This window comes from Neovison vison, chromosome 12 (assembly GCF_020171115.1).
Source record: "Neovison vison isolate M4711 chromosome 12, ASM_NN_V1, whole genome shotgun sequence".
NCBI lineage: Eukaryota > Metazoa > Chordata > Mammalia > Carnivora > Mustelidae > Neogale > Neogale vison.
In genome coordinates, this window is record NC_058102.1 from 6,443,721 (window position 1) to 6,467,219 (window position 23,499).

Here is a 23,499-nt window from a genome sequence, read left to right on the forward strand (position 1 = left end):
GGACCCTTAACCAGCTGAGCCACCCAGACGCCCCTCTCTCTTTGTCTTTCGAGCACAGAACGTGATCCTGTCCATCCCAGATCTAGAAGCCCTCAGAAGCTCCCCCTGGGTTTCCAGGACAACACTTGCCCTGCACCGTCTCCCTCCCACCTCCCTGAGCCGCGCCCCCCCAACCCTTATGCCTCCACAGCTCCTTTTGAGTCCCGCAGCTACCAATGATGACTTCTAGAAGCTTCACCCAAGAGCTTTTTGTACTTAACCCGCCCCTCTCTGCTCCCCTCCCCCACCCGGAGGGTGCCTCCCACTCTTCCTTCAAAGCCCAGCCTGGCAATGGGATTGGATGTCCGCAGCTGCGATGTCAGGGTGGCAGAACTGTGGGCAAGTTCAATGTTCTTGATCCTTCGCTGTGGTGTTTAGAACTCCTACAGCACGCACGTTTCCTTTGTGTAAGGGGGGGGAGGGGCTGAAGAATTATAATTAAAAAAAAAACAAAGACCCAGTCCCAGAGTTGCCCCTCCTGGATTCCTCCACTCCTCCCAGCAGGGCTGGGTCCCCTGCTCTGGGTTTCTGCAGACTCTGGGACTTCCCTTTATCTCCCCACGTTCCAGCTTCATCAGCGAGCTCTGCCCAGTGGCAGGGCCCAGCCCGCCCTGGCAGGACTTTGGGAGGGTGCCCTCTGCAAGGGGGTGCCCTGGTGGGGTCTCCCCCCTCGCCCCATTTTGTCCTACACCCATCGAGGGACAAGAACCAGAACCCCCATTCTCCCTCTTTGGTCCTATCGCCATCTCCTCCCCATCCCGACGTCCTTCTTTGAGGGCAGAGGACGGTATGAAGGGAGAAACTGAGTCTCCAGCTGTCCTAGGCGGCACCCTCAAAGTTGGAGAAACTTGCCTTTTTCAACCTGAAGGAGAGGTGATTGTTATACAAATGCCCGTGAATACCCACAAAGCCTCTGCGTTTCTGGGACCAGACAGTCGACCTTCTGCACTCGGTTTGTGTCCCCGCGTGGCCACGGTGCTCCTGGGGTCTAGAGTCTGGAGGCTTTAGAACAGAACGCAGGCAGGGCGGTGGAAATGGTCCCCGAGGCCAGCCACATCCGTCTGTATCTTTGTAATTCAGAGGTGTTGAAAGATGTGACAGCCGGTCTGATGGCAGTGTTCCGAGGGCACCAGCGCTAAAAGCTTCAGAGTACACACTCTCTGTTCAAAGGTTGCCTTCCAAGGCCTGCTACACGCCTCTCCCTAATCAGCCACTTGGCCACGCGCCGTTGTTTGATGCGCAGGTCCTGAAGGACTCCCCCATTTTTCAGTGGTGTCCTGGGATTCGTGCTCAGGCAAATGGCCGGAGCCCTGTGATAAAGCCAGCATCCCCACGTCTGTGGCTTCCCAGCAGCCCTTCACATGGGCCTTAAAGGAAAAAAAAAAAAATGGCATGGCTCTGAGAGACGCCAGAATTAAATTAGAGGGTGAAACTCCATGCCTAAAATAAAGACCGTGGGAACTGCTTTCTTCTGTAGCTGGAGAATCAAAGTACTTTCCTTTAAAATCGACCGAAGTGGGGATGGATACCTTTGATCAGCACGTCTGGATCCTCACCCGCTTGGCTGCCAAGGCTGGGGGCCACGGAAGGGATCGAGTTCCAGGCAGAGTGGACAGCTGGGGCAAGGCCTGGGCCAGGTGGGCCAGAGGGGCTGTGAGGAGGCCGGGGCAGCTGGGGAGAGCGGAGAGGAGTGCCCGATGCCAGGGCTGGGGGGATGTCATCGCTGCAGTGAAGGAGGGACGCTGGCTGGCCCTTTGGGCACTCGGTTGGTGCTGACACGGGACTGTCTGTACACGGTTTGTGGGACCACATGCTTCTGCTCTGGGAGCCGCAGGTCTTGAGCTGGATAACAGTAGCTGTCCCTATAAAGCGGCAGGGTCTGTTCTGGTGAGGATCTTTGTCCCCATTTCCTGCCAGAGGACATGTCTATTAGATGACCCAAATCTAGAAAAATGGCCTCTGAATTTGTAGCTCCCTTTAAAGGGGTGCAGCTCGGGGTACCTGGGGGGCTCCGTGGTTAAGTGTCTGCCTTCAGCTCAGGTCATGATCTGATGGCCGGAGGATCCAGCCCCGCACCGGGCTCCCTGCTCAGCCCCTTGCCTGCTTCTCCCTCTCCCTCTCCCTGTGGCTCCCCTGCTTGTGCTCTCTGTCTCTCTCGGTCTAATAAATAAATGAAATCTTAAAAAAAAAATAAAGGGGTGCAGTCCTTTCATTTGAGAGATGTTTTCTTTGTCTTGCTCCCAGATTTTAAAATTGTGGCATAGGGCAGTGATGAAGAGTTTGGAGTTAAGGACCCAAAGGGACCCCGCTTGCAATCCCATGCCCGCCCCTGACTAGCTGTGCTTCTGGGCAAACCTATTCCTCTCTCAGAGCTTCGGTTTGTCCTCTGCAAAAGGGAAGTGTGCCCCCTGCCCCCCCCCCTGCCCCGCAGTAACGCGTTGTCATCACACAGCTTCACAGCGACACCACCCGAGAGTCTGTGTGGGGCAGAGGGAGTCCTGCAGACCGAGAGGGTGACCCCCAATTCTGGGAGAGGAAGGGAACAGGACGGCATTTCCGAGCAAGGGGAACGGCCCAGCAGGCCTGGCGTCCGCGGGGGAGTGAACGGAGGACAGCTCAGCTGGGCTGCGTAGGGCCCGGAATCGTGGGCTGGATCCTCCAACCCAAGAACGTGCAAAATTTTTTTTTTAAAGGTGACCCAAAGCAAAGGGATGCGTGTTAGAGCACGACCCTGTCTGAACCCCATTGTGCGACTGTAACTGAACCCAAAAGTTCACAAAAAGCGCCGTCGTTACGCACAAAATGCTGCAAGGTTCTATTTTTTAAAATTGCTTGTCCTCACCATGTAAATTGATTTCAGACTCCTTCCTGGGTCTCCTCTGGGGTGGGGGGCACTGCAGCAGGGTCAGTCGGCAAGGTGGTCTGTGGTTCCCTGGGGAGCAGCTCCAGGCAGCTCTCTGCCTGGGGTGGGGGTGCGGGTGGGGTGCTGGGCGGGGAGTCCAGACTCCAGAGCAGGACTGCAGTGCGGGGTGCCCTGTATAGGGCGTGGGGAGGGCAGATGGGGGGGGGCATCGTTTCTACACCCAGCCAAGGTCTTTGATTGTGAATCCCTCCCCCCAGGGACTCGGCATGGGGTGCCTGGGCCAGGGTAGGACTGGGGCCCCTCCCTACCGCTCTCAAGACCGCGGTGCAAGTGGCCACAGATTCGAAAAGTGGGCAGTAGACCAAATCTTTCCCAACAAGGGTAACAGATAAGGAGTAAGCGGGGAGAGCCCGAGGAGGCCGCTGCTGGGGGGAGGGTTCTCTCTGCTTGCTACGCTCGCCACCCCGCAGGGGAGCCTGGCGCCCCAGGCTTGGGTCTGCACACTAGGGAGTCCCCCATTCCCCCATGTCCGGCCCAGGCCCAAGGCCTGAGGCGGTAGACAGGCTGTCCTGTGGAGGCCACTCCAGGCCGCGCGTGCCCTGCCCTGTAAGCCTGGTACTTTCTAGGCAGAAGGGCCAGTTTGGCGTTCGCTTTTCTAGACTCAGCGGGGACTCAGGACTCCGCTAACTTCTTTGCCTCTTTTTTGTCACTGGGGACACGCAGCCTGGCCTCCCCCTGGAACTGCCCTTCTCGTTCCCCGGGCTCCTCCCGCTCCCTTCTCTCCCTCTCCTCCCCACGCTGGAAAGAGCAGGTGGAGGGGCAGGTGGGAGATCCCACCTCTCCACTCCCCTCCCCTCCTCGGGGCTGCCCCATCTCTGCCTGCCCTCCACACGGCCACCTCCAGGCCCTTTGCCCTCTTGGTCAGGGGGATCTGCAAGTTGAACGAATTCATCTCCCTGCAGAAAACAAGCCAGGCTCCTGGCAACGCTTTCGTCCCTGTGCCTGGCCTGGCCTAGGCTGTGCCGAGGACTCACCCGCCTCCTTCCTGGAGAATTATCCAAAGAGCAAGTTCCTGTTGCTTCTGTAGCCCTTTGGGGCCTTTTTTCTTGGGGACTTGTCCACAGGCACCTGGAGAGAAAGCCAAGCCGGCAGCCCCTGTGCCCGACGGTCACTCACAGTCAGAACCAACTCCTGGTTCTTGGTAGCGCCTGCCAGAGTGGGACGCTGGATGCAGTGCAGGCTGGAGGCAGGGTCTGGGACCCGTGTGAGAGTAAAGGGTCAGTAAAGGGTCTTCCCCTCTCCCCCTAGACCCCCTCGGGGTGGGTGCAGTGGACCCCTTCGGACACGCTCGTGGGTCACTGGGGTGTGCCAGCCGGCCTGCCCTGGCTCTCCCCCCGTCCCCCGCCCCCCCTCAGTCCCAGGAACCCGAGTCGCCACCCACCCCTCCTCCCCAGTCCTCCGCTCTGAACCGTGTGCCCCTCTTCGCGCGGCCCATGGGCAGAATCTAAGAAGATCCTCAGACCAGCTCACTCTGCTCCGGCCCACCTTGTTCCACAGGGGACAGGCACCCTTGACCCGAACAAGGGACAAATCATACAGCCGCCACCAGGTGCAAGATGGACACCAGCCACTGCGCCAGCCCTGTGCACTGGGGGGGCAACCTGCAAGGTTTGCGAGGGTCCCACCAGAGCCCCTCTGGGTCTGCGGTGAGAAGCAGGTGTCTGAAGTGGGGGGAGCGGCAAGCCCTCCGTGCCAGCCCTGGTGTGGCCACTTTCCTGGTGGTTTTGGCCAGGTTCCCACCTCCCGACCCCTGGCAGGGAGGACTGGCCGCCTGCAGAGCCAAACGGGAGAATGCAGCTAGAAGTCAGAGTCTGAGCTGAGTCTGGAGGTCTGGGTAGGAGTCCCAGCCAGAGGGGCGTGCAGGGGTAGCTGCAGCGTGGGAAGTGGCCCTTTGGGGGGGTGGGGAGCATGGCCATGGCCTGCATGCAGCATGGCCTTGCTGGGCAGGGCAAACCAGGTCTGTCTCAACCCTCTGGCCCCTTGTCCTTACCTGGGATGATGCCATGACCCCTTCCTCCGCCTGCTGCGCCTCTGCCCTGGCTGCCGAGTGTCAGGGGAACTTCGGGCCTGAATCAGAGCTCCTCTTTCTTACGACAGCACAGAGCGGTGTCATTAAGCCACAACGGCAACCCCACTGGCGTGCCCAGTGACACCAAGGACCCGTGAAATCTTTCCCGCCCCGCTCAGTGGAGGAGAACCCTGGGTCCCAGCCCAGGGGCTTCTCCAGGTGCGAACACCGTCAGAGTCCTGCAGGACAGTGAAGCCGGTCCCCCCCGTCCCCTGGACATCCAGCCCGGTCCCTGGAACTGGAACTGCCTTTCGCTCTTTGGTGGAGGGGCGAACTCTTCTGTGACTCAGCACGAAGCACAAAATAAGCACGCGGTGGGGGCTCCGAGGGACTGACTGGTTGAGAGGCCCCCCTCTGTCCTGTCCCCAAGTCTTCCAGAGGCCCTGGCCTCACCTCCCCTGGGGACCCAGCGCTGGGCTCGGCGGAAGAGCCCAGAGGCCAGTCCAGTCTGGCCTCATGCCAGCCCCACACCTGGTCCCCCGGGGGCCCATGCCTTGCCCTCCCCCCACAAAATACACCTGGCCGGTCCCTCTGAGTCACTCCAACGTGCGATCTTCTCCCGATGAACAACCTGGCTGGCGTGTTCTTGGCTGCTTCCTGCCGACCTCAGTTTAGAACTGTCCGTTCGGCTGCTGGAGAAGGAAGGGGCTAGGGGACGAGGCGTGCTGAAGCTGCGGGGGCTTGTGTGCTGACATCTGGGGGTGTGAGGGGACCCCTGCTGCTCAGGCCCGGAGCCTGCGGGAGGGTGGGAGGCCCAGCCCGGCAGGTGCCAGTGTTTTCCTAGGAGCCTGTGATGAGGAGGGGTGTCCAGGTGTCCAGGAAGGAGGCCCGCATAGACACCTGCCTTTGTAACGGTCATCAGACATCCTGGTTGTGGCCCGAACGGCTCCCTCTGTGCTTCTGGAAAGCTGCTCTTGGGGCATTTTTTGTTACCGTCCATAGAAACTTGACAACTGTTTCTCCGAGCTCTGATTCAGGGCAAGGCTCTTCTCTCTTGATGGCTGGCATGGCTCCTCCTACGGGCTGGGGAGAACCCTGGCTCCCCTCCGGGGGGTCCACTGCCGGGAAGCTCTTCTTCCTGCCAGGGAGCATTTCTTTGTCTTGTTTCCTGCCTCCCTCCTCTTTACCTCTCATTCTCCAGCAGCTCTGGGTCTTCTCAGGCTGGTGCTTTTATCCAATGTGGCTTCTTGGCCTTTGATCAGGAAAGCGGTTAGGGCTGTGGGGTCTGGAGTCTGCCCGCCTTGGGCAGGGTTGTAGCTGCACGCCATCCCTGCTGAGAGAGTGAAAGCTAGCAGCTTGACCTGCCTGACCCTCAGACTCTTCCTCTCTGTGAAGTGGAGCTCTTACACACTTCGCCTTGGGTGTGTCGGGAGACGGAGAGTTCTATGTGTGAGGCACTTGGCACAACGCCTGCACACAGCGCCTGCGTGAACGGTGTGAGTGTGAGCGTGAGCCGAGGTCCTCGGGAGGAGGTAGAAAGGACTGAAGCGACCCGGAGGGTAAGCTCCCACTCTTTCCTTTCTCTTCCCCTGCAGGAGGGCAGTCTGTGACCCAAATTGGTGCCCCCATTTTGGTCTCTCTGGCCAACAAGGCCATTTCCTTCGACTGCAGAATCACGTACCCGGACAGCCCCAAATTCAGGGACTTCACAACCTGGTACTTTCACGTGGACCTCCAGAAACGGGAGAGCCCCAAGGAGCAGATGAAATGCTCACCCGACCTGGCCAAAGAGAACCAGACGCACACCCTGCAATGCCGGGTCACCCCCACGATGCCCAGCGCGTCGGCCACTGGTACCTACTACTGCTCCGTGGACTGGCAGGACTTGAAAATAATCAGCGAAGGCATCTTCATCCTGGTCAGAGGTGAGGCTTCCTGCAGGGTCCAGAGGGTTCACACAGCAAGTCTGGGGCCACAGGATCTAAAGCAGGCAACAGGGCGCCTGGGAGGCTCCGTCTTTAAGCAGCTGCCTTCTGCTCAGGTCATGATCCCAGGGTCCTGGGATCGAGCCCCGCATCAGGCTCCCTGCTCAGCCGGAAGCCTGCTTCTCCCTCTCCCTGCCACTCCCTCTGCTTGTGTTCCTTCTCTCGCTGTGTCTCTCTCTGTCAAATAAATAAATAAAATCTTACACGGAAGACATTGGGAGATGAAGAGAAGGGAGTTGGGGGAAATCGGAGGGGGAGACGAACCATGAGAGACTGTGGACTCTGAGAAACAAACTGAGGGTTTTGGGGGTGTGGGGGCTGGGGTGAGCCTGGTGGTGGGTATTCAGGAGGGCACGTATTGCATGGAGCACTGGGTGTGGTGCACAAACAATGAATTTTGGAACACTGAAAAAAATTTAAAAAAGAAAAAGAAACATGGAGATCACTACAAAAAAAAATCAACAAGAAATAAACCAACAAATAAATAAATAAAGCTGTCTCATTGATCAAGGGGAATATCTGTCTCATTGATCAGTTTGGGTTAAAGGCAACCGTGTCCTCAGGGAGCCCCTGACCACGCAGGTGTGCCGACGTCTACCTTGATTTGGGAAGGACGAAAGCCTGGGTCGTGGCTGTGCCTCCGGCCACCTCTGGCAGGTGCCCGAGAGAAGTCCCTGGCGCCCTGGTCTCAGCATCACTGCGGCACCGTGTGTGTGTGTGTGTGTGTGTGTGAGGGGGGAGTGTCGGGGGCTGAGTACACCATTGGGCTCATGAATGTGTGTGTCTGTGGCAGCACTTGGCTCATGTAGGTATTTCTGGGAAAGGTTCCTAGTTTCATCACATCCCCGAAGGAGTGATGACTGTGAAAAGTTATCATCGGCAAAGCCGTGAGGCTCTGACCTGTGTCCGTGCTTCCCACCAGGAGCGGCGGGGGTTCGGGGAGCTGGCCGGCCCGGCTGTGGCTCTAGGCCGGGGCTTTGTGGCAACACCCTACCCATCGAGGGCTTTTATGGGGATGAACGGGATCCTGTGTGCAAGGGCTGGTGTCTGCTACTAGGAAATGTTTGATTAATAACAGACACGGGCGCACCTGGCACGTGGTTGGCACCCGGCCCTTTCTGCGGCAGATGGAGGGAGGGAAGTAGGAAAGGAGGGAGGCATAAAAGGAGGGATGGCCCAAGGGAAGGGGCCGGGCTGGGCCCTTCACCTGCCCCTGGTGAAGGCCAGTCACCTGCTAGGCCCAGGCCACGACCAACCCCCCCCCCCCGCCCCATCACCCCTGTCCCGATGGCCGCCGTTCCTCATGCAGAGCATAGAAGGCCCCAAGAGGTGGCACGACTCGCCCAGGGTCCCACAGGCAGCTCTCGGGGGAGCCGATTCACCCCGAGGCAGGTGACTCAAGAAGCAAAAGATGGGTTCCTTGCCCTTGACAAGAATCAAGGCTGCCAACCTAGAAAGGGGTGTGGCCAAAGCCAGCGTGGGAAGGAGCACCTTGCTGGCCGCGGAGGTCTGGGGGGCTCGCGGTGGGGGAGTGCTGACAGTGGCGTGCTGGGTAAAGGAGAACAGAGGACTGGGGGGCCTGGGGGTTGGCGGGGTGGGGTGCACCCCTGTCTTTCTCGGGGGACTAACCCTCTGCTTCCCTGCCCTCCTCCCAGACGCAGGGTACCGAGCCCCCGCGCAGGACTCCCAGCTGCTCCTGCTCTCCGGCTTCACGGGCCTCCTGACCGCGCTGAGCATCTTGGTCACAGCCCTGCTGCTCTGGAAGAAGGTAGGGGATCCGCACACATGGCAGCACTGCCTGTCCGGGCCCTTCGCTGTGGCTCCGGGAGCTTCCCGAGGAGCGGAGGGGCCGCCCGCCCACCCGCCCCGCACGGCATCCCCGGGCCCTGGTGAGGGCTGCGGCCGTAGCCTTCCTCGTGGCCTCCCTGCACACGGACCCCTCCTCGCTCACCTCCACAGCTGGGCCCGGGGTACCCTCTTGCCAATGCCAGGTCCTCTTGGGTCTCGCACAAAACCAGGGTCCACCCGCCTTTTCTAGGTCACAGGTCCTCCCCGGTGTTTCGGTGCAAGGCTCAGGCCCCACTTCTGGCTCTTTTGAGCCACACTGTCCTGGATTTTCCGGATCCCCAGCACCCTGGAAGGGAGGAGGAAGCATTTCCTCACAGCTGCTGTCTACCAGGCACCCTTGCCCTCCCCTCTGCGTCCCTCCGTAGCTCTGTGAGGGACGTTTCTTCCCATTTTCCAACTCTGGAAAGCGAGGCCCAGAGAGGTGGCGGCTCGCCCGAGGTCTCCCGGCAAGCCTGTGGCAGGGGCGGGGGCTGGGGGGCAGGTGGATGGGGTGTTTGGTCCAGGTCTGCGCCCGGCTGACTCCTGTTCGGGCTGTGGTGGCACCAACGCAGGGAGGGTTGTCTCCCCCGTGGGCTCTCGTCACTCTTCTTGTCCCCCAGTCCTGGGGGGCTCATTCCGTAAGTACCCTGAGGACGGAGTCCGCAGTGAGCTTGTCTGCGTGGCTCTGTGCAGGCCCTCGCGTGCTCAGTAGATGTTTCTTGGGCGGTAGAATGCCTTCCCAGTGGGTGCCAGGTTCTGTCCGGCTCAGGGGGGGGCGAGGGGGGGCAAAGATGATGGTCAGGGCCCCAGCCTGCAATTTGGACCCTCTGTCCTGGCTCCTTGAAGGCCTCCATCGGAACAGCTCGGGCCCGTGCTCTGCCCTCTCTGGACTCCTTGCTTGCCTTCGGGGGCAAGTCTGGGGAGCAGCTCCATCAGCGAAGGCCCTGAGTGTGGGAAGAGGGCTCCGCACCACCATGGGGGCTCCTCAGGTCAAAAGAGGCTCCGCCCCTGCACCTGCCCATCCCCATCCACACCTAGGGAAGGGCCCCCTGAGACGGGATTTCATGCATTTGCTCATTCAACCCACAAGAGGACGTACTGGATTCCAGGCCATAGCAATGACTAAACCGGTCCCCAAGAAATCCCTGCCTGCATCAGATTTGCATTCCAGCTGAGGGGAGGCAGACCCTAAACAAACAGAGAAATAAATAGCCTAAGGGATGCAATGAGTGTTGGGGGAGAGAGTAGTGAGTGTGGGAAGGAGGGAGATTGTGGTTTTCAGTAAGGAGCTGGAAGGGCCTCCCCACACCGCACCCGCACCCGGAAGGAAGAGGGGCAGGCAGACGTCAGGAAGAGTGTGTGCAACAGGGGAACCGCAGGTGTGAATGCTCTGAGGCAGGAGCTGCAGGGAGGCCCCAGGTGGGCCGGGCTGCCTGAGTTGGGGGGAGGGGAGGGTGGGGGGGTGGGGAGGATGGAGGCCCTGCAGGTCAGGCAAGGCACATTGACTGGGTTTACTCTAAGTGAACTGGGAGGCCCCACAGGGCGTCGGGAGATGTGGGGCAGGATCAGACTGACCCCGATGGACCCTCCGGCAGCTGTGAGAAGCGGGGGAAGGGAGCCTCAGTGAGGAGCTACTGCAGCAGTCCAGGCAGGGGCGACTGAGGTGAGACGAGGGTGGCTTCTGGGGAAGTGGGGAGCGAGGCAGGTTGGAGGCTCGGACCCCAGCCCCAGTTTCCCACTTTGCCTCGGGCTGGAGACATGGTCACTCTCCAGAAAAGGCTCCAGGGTGATAAAAGAAGGTGAACATGGCCGTTTGGCCGGCCCTAAAACTCTGGAGGCTGCCTTTCCTGCCATCTGGGAGCTGCAGCCTGGTGACAGCTTCAGCCACCGTTCTAGTTCCTCTGCTGTCCTGTGATCCGCAGGTGTGGGGCATGACCCTGGCGTGACCAGGTCCTAATCTGGCTCATCCGGCCGACAAGCGACAGAAGGAGTCCACTCCGTTCCACCCAGGAGCAGGCTCTGCTATGAGGTCCCCGGGGAGGCGAGGACCCCTCCGTGGGCCCTTGGCCCCCTGCCTCTGGCCTGGTCACAGGGACAGCTGAGCAGGGAAGATGGAAAACGATGGGAAATGCTTCCCTGGGCCTCCCATGAATCCTGCATTTAGGAAAGAGGCCCACCTGCCCCTGGGCCCTTTCCCTCCTTCATCCAACATGTGCTGAGCCCCTACTGTGTGCCCAGCTCGGCTCTTACCCCCGGTATATTCCTTCCCCCACCCCCACTGCTCTTCCCATGACGGAGGCAGGTAGGACGGCTCTGGACTTGTCACTCAGCAAACATCAGCTGAGCGCCTAGTGGGACGTGGGTATGGACGCAGAGGCTGTGTGTCGGGCAGGGGCGATGAGGGACCCCCACTCGGGCTGTGGACCCCCACTCGGGCTGTGGACCCCCATGCCAGCTTGTATGAGAGGCTGCATAGGTGCCTTCTGCAGGCAGGAAGCCCAGCAGGTGAGGGGCAGAACCGAGTCAGGGCGAGACCTTGACCCTGAGCCTCCATTGCAGCCACTGTTCTGCAAAAACTGGTTTGTAATGTGTGGAGCTCGGGGTCCTGCCAGGTCAGGGAGGCACCCGGAGCAGAGCAGGTGGTCAGTAAAGTCCGGGAGGAGGGGAGGTGGGGGTAAGGCTCAGCCCGGCCCCACTTCGGAGCCCAGCCCCTCCCCCTCCTGCGCGGCTTCAACCACTCCTAGCCTCTCTCTCCTTCCAGGAATAGCTCCTGAGTATCTAGAACGTGCCAGGCACCGGGCTAAGTGCCAGACACAGTGGAAAGCAAGACAGAGGCAGCCCCTGCCCTCTCACCAAGCTACAGCCCTCTCCGAGCCTGGCTCTCCTCCTCCAGGAGCGGGGATGAGGATGGATCCCGCCTCACCTGGGAAGGGTGGAAGAGAGCATTTTGGAGACACCGGGGCACCTGACCCACAGTGGGAGGGCGGTGTGTAGAGCTTCCTGGCCTCCCTCCCTGCACGCGGGGGAGGAAGGGCGGGTGCAGGAGCCTGGCCTTGAAAGAGAGAGAAATTAGAAGGCCAGAGGCCAGAGATGTCCCCAGAGCTCCCTGGAACTGGATCCAAATTGGGGTGCGGGGTCTGTTCCAGCCCTGTCCCTCACAGGGAAGCGTGATTTGAACTGAGTGAAAGAACAGAGCATGGGGTGGGGGACGGGGAGGCGGGGGACCCCAGCCAGTGGCCAGGCCAGGCAGTCGGCCAAGAGGAGAAGGCCAGGCAGGGGGGGAGACACGGAGGACCCTAGGAGCCCAGGCGGCTGCAGATAAATGAATCAAAGCCGGAGCTTCTGGCCCAGAAAAGGCAGGTGATTCTGCCTTGAGAGCAACCAGAGGGCTCCCCGCCCGCAGCCTGGGGATGGGTCAAGGCTGGCTTCCCACGGCAGGCAGCCTCTGACTTGGATGGCCTATCTGCCCTCATCTGCTAAGGGCACCCTCCTCCCCTGCATACTTCTTCCCTTGCTTCCTGGACCCCCAGGGCAGCCCTGTGTGGATCACCAGCGTCTTTGTGGCCTCTACACATGGCAAGTCTCTGGCCCCTTCCTCAGAGCACTCCCCGCTCTGTCTACACGGATGCTGCCCGGGCCCCTCCCTGAGCCCCAGAGCCCATCCACGGTGGGAGCCCTGTGGGCATCCGCACCCACGGATCCTGACACCCCTCTGTAGCTCCCAAGCCTGCCCTGCCTAGGCAGATGGCACCGTGCCCCTGGACGCTCAGGCCGGGAGCCTCCGAGCTGGGTGTGGCTCCTCCCTCTCCCACTGCAGCAAGCCCTGCCCACAGTCTGTCTAGGATCCGGCCCCTTGGCCCCCTCTCACCTGCCTCAGCCCTCCAGCCCAGGGCTTCCCTCACTCCTTACCTGAATAGAGGTCTCCCTGTCCCACTCACGTCCCCTCCAGCTCTGCTCTCCATACCTGTGCATATGTCTTTGTCACTGTTTCCTCCACCATAACGTAAGCCCCAGAGGACAGGGACTTAGTCTCCTCTCTTGCTGGGGGCTGGGTAGCCTGACACACACCAAGTGCTCGTGGGAGGGGTGGCTTAGATAAGAGAGCGCTGAGACTTCGAAGATGAGCGGCAGCTGGCCAGGCTGTGAGGTGGACTCCCATTGTACAGAGGGGGAAACTGAGGCTCTACAGGTTTCCGAAGCTGCTGGTGGCCACATGGATTGGTCGGTTCATTTGCAGATCACAGTTGGAAGGGCAAATGTGAGTGGCAGGGAACAAGGCCCCTGGGGAGGGCAGGGGTGGTTCCAAGGGGCCGAGCGTCTTGCTCCTGCAACAAAACGCACCCATCTGATTTTTTGAGAGGGTCACTCCTGTGGTCACAGCCCGGGCCTCCTCTCCCTGCCCCTGCACCACCCCCGGAGATCTGCCGCCTCCTCTTGCCGCCCCTCCCAGCTCGCAGCCGAATGCAGGTCTTCTATATCTGATGGCTTCCCTGTCCTCCGAGGGAGGGCACGGTGGATCGCGCCTTCTGTGGCAGTGCCCTCCTCGCCAGCTTCACGGCTCGGCTGCTGTCACCTTTTACTCCCATCGGTGGCTTTCTATGTGATGGTCCATCCTTGAAGATGTCCCTGATGTGTGACATTGCTGCCCCCATATGATCTGGTGCCTTGTCCCCATGGCCTGTGGCCTGCGATACTTTCTCAGACTCTTCTGTTTTTGGGAAATAGGGCAAGCGCTCAGAAGACTGCCCCAGACCTGTGGCAGTCGTGAGGCTCCTTCCCACAGCCCCACAGTGACACTTACCTCCCCGGCAGCCCCACCAGGGTCGGTAGGAGCCCCACGAGGCCGGGCCTGGGTCTTGCTGGGTCCAGAAGAGCCCCCGCCCATGAGCTCACACCCGCCAGCCTTGACAGTGTCCGGGCCACCAGGCTCAGTGCGGGGGAGAAGCACCAGCCCCCCAGCCGTCTTGAGGTGAGCCACCGCCTCTGACTGTGACAGACGCCTCCAGAAGCAGGTGGTGCAGGGGAGGGACACTCAATTTGGAAGAAGACAGCTGGGTTCCATCCAAAGGCAGCCGTCCGACTAGCTGGCCAGGCCTCAGTTTACCCCTCTGTAAACTCTACTTCCTCAGGCTATGAAGAGAATTAAATGAGACTAAGGACGTGTCTCATGGGGTTTTTTTGTACACGGTAAAATGCCACGTGGAGGCCAATACCTATCTAACGGGCTCCGTGGCCTCAGGCAAGTCTCCTGCCCTCTCTGAGCCTTCTCGTCCTCAAGTGTGGACCAGAGATGGTGTGAAGACTTGCCCTGCAGGTTTGTGGAGAAGCGCAAGAGAGGGTTCGGAGAGAGCCCTGGCTGGCATCCGGAGAGGCCCCCTCTCCTGGGCCCCACTCAGGCTGTGACCGGGGTGGTTCTGGCTTCTGCCTGACGGTGAAGTAGCTCGGGGGAGCGAATCCTGCATGCACAGGCAGGGGACGGGCAGGCGGCCAGGAGTTTTAATTAGCCCCGGCCGCACCATGAGGCTGTCATGGCTCTGTGGTTGGCAGAGCGGTGCCTGCGAGGAGGGGGACGTCTGGATGGCCTCCCTCTCCTCGGAAGGAGCTGCCTGTCTCCCGGAGCCCGGTGCCTCCCCACGGGCCCAGCACCCCTGCCTCCGCGGCCAGCGTGAGCTTCCTGACACTTGCCCCTCCTGGCCTCTCCTGCATGAAGCTCTGATGCTTTCTGCCATCCACGCTGTCAGCTGGGCCCCCCTGTCCGGGGAGGTCCCCCCGCCTCCCCTCGTTGATCCTCTTTAGGTCAACGTTTAGGTCCCCCCCTAGTTGACCCTCTTTAGGTTCCCCATTCCTTTAGGTCTTGGCACACGCTTTTTCCTCTTCCTACCCTCCCTCTCTTGCCCAAGGAGTTTCTCAGCCTTTAAGTTGTTGTTTTAAGATTTTATTTATTTATTTGACAGACAGAGATCACACATAGGCAAAGAGGCAGGCAGAGAGAGAGAGAGGGAAGGAAGCAGGCTCCCTGCCGAGCAGAGATCCTGATGCGGGGCTCGATCCCAGGACCCCAAGATCATGACCTGAGCCGAAGGCAAAGGCTTTAACCCACTGAGCCACCCAGGCGCCCCAGCCTTTAAGTTTTGTTTTGTTTTTTTTTTTTAAGATTTTATTTATTTATTTGACAGAGAGAGTGATCACAAGTAGGCAGAGAGGCAGGCAGAGAGGGGGAAGCAGGCTCCCTGCTTGCATCAAGCCCGATGCAGAGCTTGATCCCAAGACCCTGAGATCATGACCTGAGCCGAAGGCAGAGGTTTAACCCACTGAGCCACCCAGGCACCCTCAGCCTTTAAGTTTTAAACATCCCTTTCTGGGGCGCCTGGGTGGCTCCGGTCCCCCTCTGCCCCTTCCCCTTCTGGCCCTCACTTTCTTCAGCCAGAACCTTCCTTCATGAGATTCCTTCGTGAGGCAAAGGAACCGCGCGTCCTTGGGGAGAGTGGGGAGGCAGTGCTGAGTGGCCCCGTGGCGACCGGCCATTCTCTGCCCTGGGGGGTCTGAGGGGTGGGAGCCGCCCATCCCCGGCTCTGACCGCCCGGACTCCTTTCCTCACAGAAACGGAGACAGACTCCTCGGAAGAAGCCCGCCCAGAAGGGCTCGGCCCCGGGCGCCCGCGGCCAGCAGCAGCCTCTGGACGAGTCCGTCTACACGGTGAGTCTCAGGGCTGGGCTCCCTGCTGGGTCAGGTCCCAGCCGCGTGAAACTCCGAGCCTCCGGTTTCTTGTCTGTAAACTGGGGACAAGCATTCCTGCCTGGTGGAATTTCTATGAAGATGAACACGTGGGTGGCCCCTGGCCCCCCGCAGGCACGCAGGTGCCCCCGGGCCCCCTTCCCTGGCTCGCCCCTCCACTTCTGGAACAGGGGCTGGCGAGGGATGAGGGAAGTTTCTCCATCGGACCTAATGATGTTGAGCAGCTCACCAGCCCCTTCCTGTTTGGATTACACAAGCAACATCACAGCAACAACAAAACATCACAGAAAGAGGAAAAGGTCAGGCACCATCATGAGCCCTAACACACTCGATGCTTCTCAATTCTTCACACTTCCCTCCCCCCACACGCAGACCTTGTTTTCTATCCTTTTATTTTGTCAGGGAGAGAGCGAGCACAGGCAGACAGAATGGCAGGCAGAGGCAGAGGGAGAAGCAGGCTCCCTGCCGAGCAAGGATCCCGATGCGGGACTCGATTCCAGGACGCTGGGATCATGAGTTAAGCAGCTGCTTAACCAACTGAGCCACCCAGGCGTCCCTTGTTTTCTATCCTTAAACTCAAGCAGAGACACTGGCCAGGATGCCAGGTCATAAGCATTTCCTGTCGCTGCACCTGTCTCGGTGTTTACCTGGGGGAGGCTCAGCCCAGTGTGCTGGGTGTGAGCCCGCCCCCCGGGACTTGGCCCTCTCGGCCCAGCAGCTGCAAGGGGGACAAACATTCTTTTCCAGTTCTATTTTAGTTCCGCAAGGAGCATGCGCTCACTGTAGAGAAGGTGAAGAATGAATGCCACCCCGTGTCAGCTGGGGTCTTAACTCTGTGAGATCTAGAATCAACAGGTTAGGAACTGGGCTCCTCACCTGGCAGGTGCCAAGTCTTGCTGGGGATGTGCGCGTTTCCCAGGGGCGCGTTCGAGGGCTCCCCCTGCATGAGGGTTCTGCCTGTCTGTGCTATCACGGTTCCTGTCCCCACCACCCGGACATACATGAAACTTGAGTCCACACACCGGGCATGCGGGGTATGGGTGTTTACTGAGGGTGGGGACCGATGGGGAGGAGGCAAAGGGACTGTCGCTACAACACCGACAACTCCAAACAGAATATAACGCGGCCAGCCCTCAGACAGCCTTCCCCTCCGCCCCTGGGAATTTCCACCAGCCACTGCTTCCCACATGGCCTCAGACTTCTCCACATTCCCTCTTCTCCCCCAGCAACTCATGGTATTTTTCTCGTGAGGACTTCTGGTATCAGCTGTTGAATAAAAACATTTCTCTCTCTCTCTCTCCACAAACACACACGGGCACACACATGAGATCTCTCTCTCTCTCTCTCTATATATATATATATATACATACACACACACATATATATAATATGTGATATAGACAGAGATATCTGTAGATCTATAGGTATATAGATAGATCGATCTATCTATATCACATATTATATATATACATATACATACGCATATATATAAAGAAAATAACCATCATCCTAAGCCTATCTTCTTCCAGGATAAATACTAGTAACATTGACTTCTATACCTTCCAGTCTTTTTTCTATAAATACGCACAAAAAGACCCATACACACACGCACACGCACTTTTTTTTTCTTTTTGGAGTAGTACAGCTATTTTTGTTCATGTTACAATATCTCATGAGCATCTTTCTACATGAATAACTACCCTTCTACAAGAGCACTTTTAAAAAAAGATTTTATTTATTTATTTGATGGAGAGAGAGAGAGAGATCACAAGTAGGCTGAGAAGCAGGCAGAGGGGGGAGGAGGAAGCATGCTCCCTGCCGAGCAGAGAGCCCGATCGATCCTGAGCAGGGCTCAATCCCAGGACCTTGAGATCATGACCTGAGCTGAAGGCAGAGGCTTAACCCACTGAGCCACCCAGGTGCCCCTACAAGAGCATATATTTTTTTAAAGATTTTATTTATTTGACAGAGAGAGCTAGTGAGAGAGGGAACACAGGCTGGGGGAGTGGAGAGGGAGAAGCAAGCTTCCCACTGAGCAGGGAGCCTGATGTAGGGCTCAATCCCAGGACGCTGGGATCATGACCCGAGCCAAAGGCAGATGCCTAATGACTGAGCCACCCAGGTGCCCCTACAAGAGCATATTTTAATGGAAGAGACTCACTCCTTCTTGGAATGTCATCCCCAGTTCAAGTTTATTTTCTGGTTGTCTATTGCTGGTATGTAGGCATATGACTGGTTTTTTAATATTGACTTTATATGGAGTGACCTTGTTGAATTCATTCATTAATCCTAATAGGTCTCTGTAAATCCCTTTGGATTTTCTATGAACCCAGTCTATTCATGTCATCCATGAATAAGGGAAGTCTCATTTCTTCTTTTCCAATCCTCATGCTTTTATTTCTTTTCTCTTCCTTTCTCTCACTGCCTCAGACCTCCTGTCTGACGATGAATGGGTGACAGCATCCTTGTCTTGTTCCTAGCCTCCAGAAAAGGGTTTTTGTACCTTCTACCTCTACTTTCTTTGGATGGATCCTTGGATCATTGATTTTTCTATCTTTCTTCTTTTTGAATCTGTGCATCAAAGGCTATGAGCTTCCCTTTAACTACAGCTTTAGCTGCATCCCACAAGTTCTGATACATCCTCTTTTCACCAACTTTCAGTTGAAATTTTCTGTTGAGAGTTCCTCCTTGCCCCCGTGGGTTGTATAAAAGTGTTTTGCTTCATTTTCAAATGTTTAATTACTTTTTAGTCATTGTTCTGCTTTTTATTTCTTGCTAATTCCACTGTGATCAGAAAATATATTCAATATGATTTTAACCCTTTGAAGTCTTGAAACTTGCTTTGTGGCTCAGTGTGTACTTCGTGCACACTTGCAAAAAGCTTGCACTGAGGGACGCCTGGGTGGCTCAGTTGGTTGGACGACTGCCTTCGGCTCAGGGCGTGATCCTGGAGTCCCGGGATCGAGTCCCACATCAGGCTCCCAGCTCCATGGGGAGTCTGCTTCGCTCTCTGACCTTCCCCTCGCTCATGCTCTCTCTCACTGTCTCTCTCTCTCAAATAAATAAATAAAATCTTTAAAAAAAAAAAAAGCTGCACTGAGCATGGCTGACTAAATGTTCTATGTATATCAGTTAGGTCAAGGTTTTGTTTTGTTTTTTTTTACGATTTTATATATTGATTTGAGAGAGAGAAGGAGAGAGCATGAGCAGAGGGAAGAGGGCAGAGGAAGAGGGGGAAGCAGACTCCACTGAGCAGGGAGCCTGATCCGTGCCTCAACCCCAGGACCCAGGATGCTGAGATCACGACCTGAGCCAAAGGCAGATGCTTAACTGACTGAGCTACCAGGTGGCAGTCAATTAGGTCAAGTTTGTTGATCATGTTGTTTAAAATATTTCATTCCCTTACTGATTTTTTTTGGTCTATCAGGTATTAAGAGAAGTGAGTTAAGTCTGTCCATATGATTACAGATTTGTTTATTTCTCCTTTTAGTTGTGTCAGATTTTACTTTTTATTCGTATGGGAAAATGCTCATGACATATTGTGACGTGAAAAAAAGTTGTGTCATTCTAATTTGTTTTTTAAACGTTATCTATTAAGGAGAATGGATTTGTAGTGGGCCAAACAGACTGGGATTCAAAGCCTTGTTCTGTTGCTCACAGATTCTGTTACTTAAATTTTCTGAGTCTTGGCTCCATAATCTGTAAAGTAGGGCTTAACAACAGAATATTGCATTCACTACTTGCAAACATGCTACAATTTCTTCCATCCTGTATTTCTCGAGCCCACAACTCTCTCTAGCGACCCTGACTTTTCTCCACGACTCATAAGAGAAATGTCATAACTCGCTGTCTTCAGCTTTTCTCTCTCCTTTATGACCCATTCAGTGGGGCTTTCTGTCCACATATTCATCAAAATCTGCTCTCTCAAGGTGACCTTCGACCTCCACATTGTTAAATCCAATGGTCATTTCCTGGCCCTCATCGTCTTTGATGGATCAGCAGCATCTGACACTATCAAACTCTCTTTCCTCCTTGATGCACTTTCTTTACTTGTTTCTGGAACATTCCACACCCTCCTGATGCCCCTGCGCCCGATTCACCACCAGGCCTCCTTAGCTTCCTTCAACTGGTTCTAGGAACCAATGGAACTCTGACCTCTAAACACTGGAGTCCAGTCCTGGGACCCTTCCTCTTTGACCTCCGTCCCTTCCCTGGGGATCTCATTCAACCTCAAGGTTTGAGACCATCAATATTTTGACACATATTTGACACATTTGTGTCTCCAGCCAGATACGTCCTCTGAACACCCGAGTCATTCCATTCCAGCCACTGGCTTCACTCTCAGACCTGCCTCCAATTCTTTACCCACCGAGGGGCCTCTACTCATAGTCCCCATTGCAAGGGACTGACTGCTCCATCCTTCTAGTTGCTCAGGCTGAGCATCTGAAGTGGTCCTTTCCTTCTCTCTATCGTTACTCACATCTGATCTGCCGGCACATCTTTTTTTTTTTTTTTTTTCCAAAACATATCCCTTCCCACCCCTCCCCATTCTTCCAGTGCTAACACTGATGGGAGCCACCCCAGCCATTTCTTGTCTGGAGTCCTGCAATTTATTTCTGATCAACTGGCCTTTTTTTTTTTTTTTTAAAGATTTTATTTATTTATTTGAGAGACAGAAAGAGCATGAGCAGGGGCAGACGGAGAAGCAGACTCCCCACTGAGCAGGGAGCCCAACATGGGGCTCGATCCCAGGACTCTAAGATCATGACCTGAGCTGAAAGCAGTCACTTAACTGACTGAGCTACCCAGGCACCCCTGGCCTATTTTTTTTTTTTTTTAAGATTTTACTTATTTATTTGACAGACAGAGATCACAAGTAGGCAGAGAGGCAGGCAGAGAAAGAGGAGGAAGTAGGCTCCCCGCTGAGCAGAGAGTCCCATGCGGGGCTCAATCCCAGGACCCCGGGATCATGACCTGAGCCAAAGGCAGAGGCTTTAACCCACTGAGCCACCCAGGTGCCCCTGGTCTATTTTTTTTTAAAGATTTATTTACTTAGTTGAGAGACAGAGAGAGCGAGAGAGCAAGTGTGGGGAGGGGCAGAGAGAGAGAGAAACTTCAGCAGACTCTGTGCTGGACATGGAGCCCAATGAGGGGCTTGATCTCACAACCCTGAGATCCGGACCTGAGTCGAAACTGAGTCGGATGTTTAACTGACTGCGCCACCCCGCCACCCCTTCGCTGGCTTATTATTACCCTTGCCCTTGGGCAGCAGCCAGAGTGACTTTGCTCGACCACAGACTAGGTTCAGTCCGCTCAGAGCACTTGCTGAGTCCTAGTCCTCCAAGAAGCAGCCACCAAGCTGGGGCGAGCCTGACATGGTCTAATAAGGGAAACCACTCAGGAGAGGAAACGGGGAAGCCTGGGTGACCTGTCGGACCAAAAGAGCTGGTCCTGAGCGAGGAAAGTGGGCAGGACGGTCGCAGGGAGGCCCCGAGGCCACACTGTGTAGGAAGGGCTCAGCAAGGCCGGGGAGTGCCCACGGCAGAGTCGTCTTCTGTCTCCCGGGGCAGGGGGCCGTGCTGCCATGCCCACTGTGCACAGGGCTTCTGGCCTCCAGGCACCCATGATGATGGGTTCCGGAGCCCGGCAGCTGGGACCTCTGGTCCGTCCTGGATCCTGCTGCTGGAGCTCTGGGAAGCGCATTCTCACAACAGCTCAGGCCTCTGAAGGTCCCCGCCTCACTCAGAGTCCACATCAGAGCCCCAACAGGGCTCCCCGGGCTCCCCTCACCCCACCTCCCTTTCCCCCCGTTATCTGCTGGCGCCCGTCACCCTGGCTTCCTCACTGTTCCTGGAGCACCAGGCATGTCCTCACCGTGGGGCCTTGGTGTTGGCCGCCCCCTTTGCTCGGGACCAGCCTGTTCACAGCAGTAGGTGGGGCTGCCCCCTCACTCCTCGATGCTCCGCTCCGAAGGCGCCTTCGCAGGGAGGTCTTTCCTGAGCTCCCCTTCAAAAGGGTGAGCTTCGGGACGCCTGGGTAGCTCAGCAGGTTAAGCCACTGCCTTCAGCTCAGGTCATGATCCCAGGGTCCTGGGATCGAGCCCCGCATCGGGCTCCTTGTCCAGCAGGGAGCCTGCTTCTCTCTCTGCCTCTGCCTGCTTGTGTTCTCTCTCTCTAACAAATAAATAAAATCTTAAAATTTAAAAATAAATAAATAAATAAAAGGGCGAGCTTCCCACCCCCTCCAGGACCCGAACCACCCTGTCCTCCACAGCCCTTACGTCCCCCTCTTACTACTGTGATTGCGTTTGTCCCACGCAGAGTAGGTGTTCAGCATTCGGGGCCGTGGGCGGCAGTGGAGGGCCCTTCCTCCCTTCCAGATGCCAGGGTTTCTGCAGGGGCTCCGTGCTGGGCGCAGAGTAGGCACCCCGGGGCACACGTGGGACATCAGCTTCGTGGTGTCGCTCTCCCTCAGGGCCACTTGGACTCCTCCCCTCAGCTCTGCTCCAGCCTTGGCCGTCCTGCTGCTCCGTTCCTGCTCGCTGCCCCCGGCGGGCCCCGCTGACACACCACCGATGCCGTCCCTTCCCACCGGGCAGCCTCCAGGAGCTCCCTGCTGCCAGCCTTCTGCCCTGGCCCGAGCAGGGATGGCTACCCTGGCCCGGCCTCCCCAGACTGCAGTCCCTCCCCAGTCCAGGCCGCTCCCTTCAAGACGTGCCAGGACACTACCCTTCTTCTGCCCCGAGGGCCGTTCCTTTCTGAACAGCTCCCCCGGATCGCACCCGTCGGCCCCCGCAGTGCCTTGTACAAGTCTCTGTGCAGGAGCCCACGAGAGTGCAGCTCTTGTGTTTGCTCGGTCGGGGCAGGGGCAGGTCTCACAGGGGCACCAAGGTCTAGAACCCTCAGAGTGGCGGCCCGCAGCAGCTGACTTCGGCTTTGGCTTCAGCGGGGCTAGAGGGAGGCTTTGTCGCTGACTTCACACGTCTGCCAGGGCTGACAACCGTTTGGGTCAGCGCTATCGCCCATGGAGCAGCAGGAGCCAACAGTCTTGGAGGGCCTGGGTCCCAGGCAAATCACCCCGGCCCAACACAGCCCAGCCCAGCCCCAGCCCAGCAGAGCCCAGCACAGCCCAGACTAGCCCCAGCCCAGCAGAGCCCAGCACAGCCCAGACTAGCCCAGCACAGCCCACCCCAGCCCGGCCCAGCCCAGCCCAGCCTGGTACAACACAGTCCCCCACAGCCCACTCAGAGCCCCGGGCAGTCCTCTGGCAGCAAGCGCACCCTGAGGGAGGCAGTTCCCATCACCACCAAGGAAGGCTAGGAGGGTCCAGCACAGGGCCTCAGAGGGTGTCCTGTTGACAAGGCAGCGGCACATCACAGCCCAGAGATGTGGGTCACACCCTGAATGCAGTCACAGCCCGGTAGGTCAGGCCTTGTCCAAGGCTTCACTCCGCAGCTGCTAATTGGCCCGCAGCCCCTGCAGCCCCCCTGCTCTTGGCCCCACAGCTGCTCCCGCCCTTAGCCTGGCCAACCGCCAGTGTGGGCCAGAGGCCCGTGGGGTCCCCAGGGCCCAGAGAGCCCGTAGCCACGGCTTGGCCCAGTGGGAGCACGCAGAGCTGGGGCGGGAGGCCTGAGTCCCAATCCCGGCCCCACCTCCAAGACGCTGTGTGACCTGGGACAGCTTGGAGCCTCTCTGGGCTAACGTGGGACAGGCAGCCTGTGCGAACCAGACACCAGGCAGAAGGGAACCACCTGTGGGGCCCCAGAATGGCTCCCCCACCGAGGGGTCAGCAAGGAGACCCTTCCCTTCACTGACCAGACACATGAGCAGACACGTCCAGCTAGGAGGGATGCCAGCTCAGTGGAGCTCTGGGTCCAGGCGGGCAGGGGTGGGGGCGCAGGGCTGCCGAGTAACAGATGCCTGGTCTGTGTGCCAGGCTTGCTGGCCGTGGCTGGCGCTCTGGGCAGGCGTCAAGACCCCATA

General features: G+C 57.7%; 1 protein-coding gene across 2 annotated transcripts in view; it reads left to right on the plus strand.

Moving 5' to 3' along the window:
• Window positions 1–23,499, plus strand: part of NFAM1 (NFAT activating protein with ITAM motif 1) — a 39,226-nt gene that overhangs the window by 12,284 nt on the left and 3,443 nt on the right. For both annotated transcript variants that reach the window (XM_044226672.1, XM_044226671.1), the window contains 3 exons: window positions 6,566–6,895; window positions 8,611–8,723; window positions 15,383–15,478. In XM_044226672.1, the coding sequence (XP_044082607.1) occupies window positions 6,566–6,895; window positions 8,611–8,723; window positions 15,383–15,478 (539 nt within the window). The remainder of the gene's footprint in view (window positions 1–6,565; window positions 6,896–8,610; window positions 8,724–15,382; window positions 15,479–23,499) is intronic.